The sequence below is a fragment of the Pholcus phalangioides genome, unplaced genomic scaffold (assembly GCF_987345545.1).
Source record: "Pholcus phalangioides strain wild (caught in Gottingen) unplaced genomic scaffold, Ppha-v1.0 ptg000004l_1, whole genome shotgun sequence".
Taxonomy (NCBI): Eukaryota; Metazoa; Arthropoda; class Arachnida; order Araneae; family Pholcidae; genus Pholcus; species Pholcus phalangioides.
In genome coordinates, this window is record NW_028301597.1 from 26,410,596 (window position 1) to 26,418,410 (window position 7,815).

A 7,815-nucleotide genomic window follows, 5' to 3' on the forward strand; every position below is an offset into this window, starting at 1 on the left:
ACACTTCACTCATAGTTAGAAGAACTGGTGGCAGATGGCAGCACTACACATAACAAGCATTACAGAGAAACAAAAAACTTCACGTCAGGTTTCACTACACGTACACGCACATTCCCGCATGTACCGATTCGTTGAGGGTTCTGGGGGGGGGGGGGGGTGTAGCAGTAGTAGGTAGGGCCTCCAAAAAATGGCTCGGGGATCCATGATGTTCATAAGTCAGCCACCTCGTTGGGCAATTTGCCTGTTGTGGCGTTGTATTTGTATTTGTATTTGTATTAATTTGTGTGAAAAAATTTTAAACGGATTCAATCACATCTGATGAACTGAAGGTCTCTGACGATTAAGCTAAGATGTGTAAACATTCTTTAGAAGCAGGAAATCGAATTCTAGTTATAGAAAACCTGAAAAAAAACTCTGCTTGAATAATAACCTTCAACATCATGTCCTCCTGGCCTTGGTGACCTGAAATATGAAATAACCTGTTTCCCCGATTGAAAAGTTTACAAATGTAGTTGTTGTTTTTTAAATTTTTGTCTGGATTTCCGAGAAATAAATTCAATTATTTATTTTAAACTTCATGCTCTTTTGATGAATATTCGGATCCAGGATAATCCTTATCGCAAAAAAGAAACGTTTCCCAATGCTCATTCTTGTCAGAGATGGCGATATTTCCACCACGCGGCGGACGATCCAAGGCGAATGTCGTGCACTGGGTAAAGAAACACGAATTCACAAAGTAAATAGAAAAGCTGGGGTAATTTTTCCTGATAACATGTTTCCTTCCCCCCCCCCAGTCCTGTCAATCAACTGCCAGTGGGTGGAGTCAGCTTTTGTTCAAAGTCTGATAACAGAAGGGGAGAGAGAAAGAATGTTTTTCCTTTTCCTTCGATATTGTATACGTTTATGCTTACAGTATAAATAATAGAAAACAATCTTTTTCTCTCTCTCTTCCTTGTTTTTGTTATTATTATTATTATTTTGTGTTCGGGGGAAGGCATTTATCAGTTCACGCAATCGAAAAATAAAATACATTCTTCTTGAAAATAGGTGACTATTTCTAGAAGGTTCAGTGATTTCCACTGTGACAGTTACAATGCGGATCGAGATCTGGGTATTCATTGAGCCTAAATATGCATGAGCAAATTTCAAGGTCGTTCAAATTTCTAAAGAAAAAAATAAGCAAACGGATTTTACTGATAGTAGTATGATACCAATGAATTTGGTATGCGGCGTTTTTTCGATGCTAGATAATCCTATCATATTTCACTGATTTTAGTATAACTAATAAAGTTCGGCATTTCCAGGAATTCTCAAAATCGCAATGATAATACTGGAAATTAAAATTGTCTTTCTTCTTATGCCTAGGATCATGTTCTTGATTTTTATGAATTTCTCAAAGTACGTCATAGTGCCTAATTTAAGTACATAAATTATCGGAAGAAATTTTTATACCCTATTTTTAGCGGAAAAAGTTTCGTTTTGAACATTTTAATAACTTTAATTTAAAAAAATAATGTATGTATTATCTGTATCAAAATGTTAACAGTTTTATGTTCTACAAGCAAATGAAAATTTTTGTGTAATTTGATATAAATAACATTTTTTACTTTAATGGTTTTCTTTTAGTTTATATTAAATTATGATGTATTCGGGATTCCCCAGAACTCGGTCACCAAAATAAGAGGGGTGACATAGTGGCACGTCAAGACAAAAAAAAAATTTCGATGTAGCCATTCCATGTAGGGTCGCAAATGACTTTTTTGATCAGTGCATGTTAACTTACAATTTAAACCATCAGTACCAAAAAAGAGGTGAAAAGCTCCTAAAGTAGCCCTAGGAGGGGGGGGGGGCACACTATATATATATATACCGCTATCGACTGGTATTGTCGCTAGAGCATAGGATGCACATAACGAAGGTTGTAGGCTCAATTCCCTCTCATCATACCCAAATGATTCCCCCACTTCCTTTGTTTCTTGATTATATATATCTTAAATTTATATTTAATTTCAAATTTAATTTTTTTTAATCATTCCACAGGTTAAATGTGATTCATTATATTACATTTCACCAGATGCACGGGGCTAGGAGATTGTTCCCAAACAGCGAACGTGGCTGGTACGGAGAACGCCCCCCCCCGTCCCCCCCCCCTCCCCACACACACACACAATAAATTCACTAAAATATGCTTTCATTTTTTCTGATTTAATACAAATGCGGTTCAGCTGCATGAAGTTGTCAATAATAAAGGCTCGCGGAGCGAGCGCCAAGCGAAGCTGTGGCCGTGCTATCATTTATTTATTTATAGGGAGCCGACCCATTCCTTTGTTATTGGTTCAGAATAAAACTAGAAAAAAAAAGCCTTTTTTTAGAGCGTTCATTCATAAACGTTGTTTAGTTGAGCGAAATCGCCAATCATCTCTCGTGTTTGGCGATAAGGTGCCAATCAAAACATATGTTCAATGTTCAACACTGCACACACACAGCGAGACTCTCGTACAATACCATTAGAGAGCGAAAGAGGACGACATTTATTCCTTCAGCAATTGCCTGTGACTGGAAAGAAGAAATTCCCCTTGTCATTTTTCATGATGTAAGCAAGGTTGCCATATTTTGGCGACTTCTAAAGTGGGGTAATACACACACGTATCTTTCGAATAAGTGTGTTGCGGACCTGAGACCCTACTTCACCAAACACCGACTCTGGCCGTATCGCTATATTGCAATTCACAGCCGATAACGAGATGGGTTGGAAATGAAGTCGCTGTCTATCGGTGGACGCCTCAAGCTCGCAAGGGAAAATATCTTATCTATATCCTCCCTCGGATTCGAATCCGGGGCAGCAACCTTAACGGCGGTAGACGATCATCTTACCACCACGCCCCCTCGGGTGCTAAGGGTTGCGGAACTGGGTTCAATTTGAAAAAAAAAAAAAAAAAAAATTATCTTGGCGTGCATCGTATCAACGGTAAGTAGTTATAGGACACACACACACACACACACACACTCCCTTTGCGTTAAAATACACAGTGTATAGAAATTCATTATTACTATTTATATTTTCTAATTCATCCTGTTTCTTTACAGAATAAACTGGTGGTTTCCTGCTCTGCCATTCTCCCTTCTGATCTTCGTCTACGACGAAGCTCGTCGCTTCATTTTGCGGCGCAATCCTGGAGGATGGGTCGAAAGAGAGACTTACTATTAAAAGGAAAAAAAATATATTAAAAAAAAAAAAAACAAATGAAAATACACACACACAAAAACAAAAAAATAAAGTCCCATAGCCGATAGTCCATCAAAAAAAAAAAAAGGAGGGGAAAAAAATATATATATTATATTACAATATATATTACATATATATGACCTGAGGAACTGCATCACCACGGACAATATAACAAATTTAAAATATTGAATTATATATATACAATAATAATAATAATATAATTAAGTAAAATTATCTATATATTTAAAAAAAAAAATACCACGGCGATGCATTTCTAATTTCAGGCCATTTAAAAAAAACAGGAAAAAAAAAAAAAAGGAAAAAAAAATATATTTCATGTGTTCAAGTCATCGTGTGTGGACGTCTTTCTCATTTATATATATAAATATATATATATGAAGGAAAAAAACACTCATTTTTTTGGTTTCCTCCATAACACAAAAAAAAAAAAAAAAAAAAAAAAAAAAAAATTAGCATTAGACGTGGTGCTTCTATTGTCAAAAAACAAAAATTGGGATAACAAAAAAAAACATGGCGATATATATATATATATGTATATCTCCGTACGGGGGATTCATTGAAAGAAAGCATCGTTTACTTGGTTCCTTTCGGCCATTTATTTCACCATTGCCGCTTCTTCTTCTGCTTCAACAAGTCACAAATTTGGTTCCTTTTTGGTGTTTTTTTTTCATTGTTGGCGACTTGAATTGATCATCGTAAAAGATGGCGCTATCATCATTTCTGTGCTCGTTATTCCATGTGTTCATCGCAAGATGGATATATATATATATAAGAAGAAGAAGCCTCTCGTGATCATATCACACTTATTAATAATAATAATAATAACGCCCATCATTACACTAATTATGTTATCATATATACATAATGAGGGGGATATTAAAGAACTGAAATATTTAAATCGCCTCCTCCTATAATTATAGTATTAATTTCTACCGGTTATTATGATGGAAATCCTGCCCTTTAAACAAATTATTAATTAATAAAATGTTGATAACTGCTGTAATCGATAGCGGTTATATGATAAGTTGTTATTAAAAAGATATATATATATATATATAAATATAAAAATATATATAATATATATTATTAATATTATTATTTTTTTCTGTACAGCATAAACACAAAAATGTCCGAAGTTTTTGTTTATGGAAAAGTTTTGCTGTTTGGAACGTAAATAAATATTTCAATGTGTAGAGAAAACTTTTATGTTAATGTACTGATAATGATATTATATTATTGTTATTATTATTAATAATTAAGAAACTGCCCCGAAAAGTTTTCACTGTAAATCGAATATAAGAAGAGAATGGAGTCTTAAATGATTTGTGTAGATTTTTTTATTTGCAAACAAGCTTTGTTAAGAAAATAAAACAGCACAAAATAAGAGACGAGGATGAAGAAAGAAGAACATTGTTATGGATAACAATAACAATAATACACACAAGAAAAAAAAAACAACAATGGAAATCCTTATAGTGGAAAAAAAAAGTCAGTTTTAGATTATAATGACTTCAAATCACAAGCTTTAATAAATATTATATATATAGATGAAGAATTTTTCCAAGATTTTCTGAGCTTTGTTTCTTAATTCGGATAACACGTAATGCGTTTTAGATATAAGGACTATGCTGTTGTTATAATTATTATAATTATTAATTATTATCATCATCAAAAAAAAAAACAAGAAGAAAAGATTATATAGATATTCCTAGTTATATTATGGGAAAAAAATAGTATAGGTATTATAAAAGAAGAAAAAAAAATGTTGGAAAAAAAAAACAAGACTGTATAATTGTGCTTGATTATTGTTATTTTTGATTATTGATTGATTGATTGATTTTTTTTTTGTAAAAATGGAACAATATTGTTAAAAAGAAAAATGCCTTTTTCACTTATGTTTAGGAAGGAAAAGAATAATCATGTCTTTTCACGTCAATTGTAGTGGAAAACAATAATGTGTACTATTTGGATGAACGATGTGCGGATCGATCGATGAGAAAAATATTATAATTATTATGGTTTGAAAAAAAAAAAAAAAAGATAATAATTAACAACCATGATGATGATATTAACGAAATATATATATACATATATATATTATATTACGGTGAAAATCTTGTAGATTTTCAATTGATTTGTTGGAAAAATAAACAAAAATACAAAATGTGTAGTTTCTTAGCCGAACGCAAAAAAGAATACAGAGGAAATAATAATAATACGAGATGTGATATATATAAAAATAATAATAATTATAATTATTATGTGTTCGTGGCGATAATGTTTTCGTTTTTTCTTTTTTTTTCTTTTTTCCGGATTGTGCTGGGGAGGCTTTTAATTTGCAAATAAAGTATAAATAATGGACCAACTAACATCGTCGGTTCAATTTACTTAAAAAAAAAAAAAAAGATATCGAAAAACTCTACGTTTGATTATTTATGTAATGACTGTTATTGTCTTTCCAAGGAGAAATATTAGGACATTAATTTTTGTTATTACGTACATTCCCTCTGCTGCTACACCACTGAAGTTTAGAATGATTAATTATGATATTGGGAATGATAGATTTTCTCTTCCTCCGATGCGTTCATAACGTAACACGATCGACGTTAATGATTCCTAAAGATGCTAACTTAATAATATGCTGCTTTATATGTCAGCGTTTCTCAACCTGGTGTCCGATAGCGGACATGAAAATTTGATTCTAATTAAATTAGAAATCTCGGATGGAGTGGGAGGGTATTTTATTATAAAAAGTTTTCGAAATCGTCTATTTAAACCAGGGGTCTTCAACCTTTCAGACACTGTGGGCAGAATTGAAACTTCCCCCACGAAGCCTGCGGGCCACCAACTTATGTAATTTAGTGTCATCTTAATAGAAGTGGCCAATGTGGGCCCCTCGAGTAAAGCCCCTTCCTAACAAGGGAAAAAGTAACTGAAGACTTTTATTTATTCTGAAATTATTTCTTACATTAATTATCAATTTTGATTAGTTCTGAAATAATCTATTAAATTACAATTATTCTTTCATTGATTGTGAAATAATTTCTGAAATAATTTCATAATCAGAAATTATGAAATTATTTCTTCTCATTGATTTATAAGTTGTTTTTTTTTCACTAATTCTGAAATTTGCGTCAAAAGTTCTAAAAATTCTGAATTTTCATCACTTTTTTCTGGAACTATTTCTCTCATTTATTCTAGAACTTCTTTCATTTATTTTAGAATTATTTCTTTCATTGTTAACAAATTCATTTGTTTCATTATTAGCAAATTCATTTGTTTCATTATTAACAAATTCATTTGTTTCATTATTAACAAATTCATTTGTTTCATTATTAACAAATTCATTTGTTTCATTATTAACAAATTCATTTGTTCCATTAAATCCAAAATCCTTTCTTTAATTAATTATAGAATAAATCGTTTTTTAATGTTTTCAACCATTTTCTAAAAATGATCGGTGGGCCACAACAAAAAAAGCACTAAGGGTCAAATGTGGCCCGCGGGCGATACGTTGAAGACCCCTGATTTAAACTGCAAAATTTTGCGTGTTTCCATTTTCAATATTATACATTTTTTGCTGTTTATTTTCTATATTTTTATATTTTATATGTATTATTCATTATATTCATTTATTTTATTTTATTTTTATATTCATCTAAAGCGGTTTCCCAAAGTGGTATAATATAAAAATATTAAAAATATTGTCCTCTGGTGGGCGATAGAATAGTCCAGGACGGAAAGGGGGGGGGGCGTTATAGAAGCTACGAGTATAGCATAGGATCCTATGGGGTCACTTGAGTTGTTGGGGGCGATGAGGTAAAAAAATTTCTGAAAAAAAGGGGGCGATGGAACAAAAAAGTTTGGGAAACTGATGTCTAAGTATTGCCTTTTTTGTTCGTTTGCTTTAATCATTTTTATATAATTTTTTTTTTTTGTGTGCTTACTTTGCATTTGTTTTGCTTTTTATTATCATTTTTGTTGCTTGATTATTTCTGTAGTTGAAATGATGATAAATGAAAATGGAAATTATTATTCAACTGATGAAACTACCATAATTTCTGGAAGAATCGCATCAACGTTTACGCGTGTTTAAAAGTTTTATTTTCAAGTAACGGAATTTCTATTTTTATTTTTTTGCAGCAGCAATAATTCCATATAATACTGTAATAACTTGTGCCCTAGAAGTTCATGTAAAATTCCATAAATATAATTTATATTATCATTTTTCTGCCTGCTTCAAACTTTTTTGTGTGTAAATGCCTTATTCGAATTGTTCCTGCCGTGAATGCTCGTTTTGACATTTTTTTAAATTAGTATTGTCTGAGGCTACGAAGTCTTTCTCGTTTGTCGCTGAAATATACGCTGAAAAATACTGGGTGAATCGAAACATGCCTACCACAGATTTTAGGAAGGACATTCTTTGCTTAGACCAGCGGTTCTCAACCTTTTTCGATTCGCGGAGCCCTTTTAAGTAAAACAATTCTATGGCGGAGCCCCGTAGGCTAATTTTTTAATTATTCATCAAAGTTACTTATTTATTTTTACCATTTGAAAAATATTTATAA

At 31.9% G+C, this 7,815-nt stretch overlaps 1 protein-coding gene across 2 annotated transcripts in view; it reads left to right on the top strand.

The window, feature by feature from the left end:
* LOC149087004 (sodium/potassium-transporting ATPase subunit alpha-B-like) overlaps positions 1 to 3,276 on the top strand; it is a 130,806-nt gene extending 127,530 nt beyond the window's left edge. For both annotated transcript variants that reach the window (XM_089231222.1, XM_089231221.1), the window contains exon 21: positions 3,088 to 3,276. In XM_089231222.1, coding sequence (XP_089087348.1) covers positions 3,088 to 3,208 — 121 coding nt within the window. In that variant the 3' untranslated portion in view covers positions 3,209 to 3,276. The remainder of the gene's footprint in view (positions 1 to 3,087) is intronic.
* Positions 3,277 to 7,815: the final 4,539 nt, after the last annotated feature.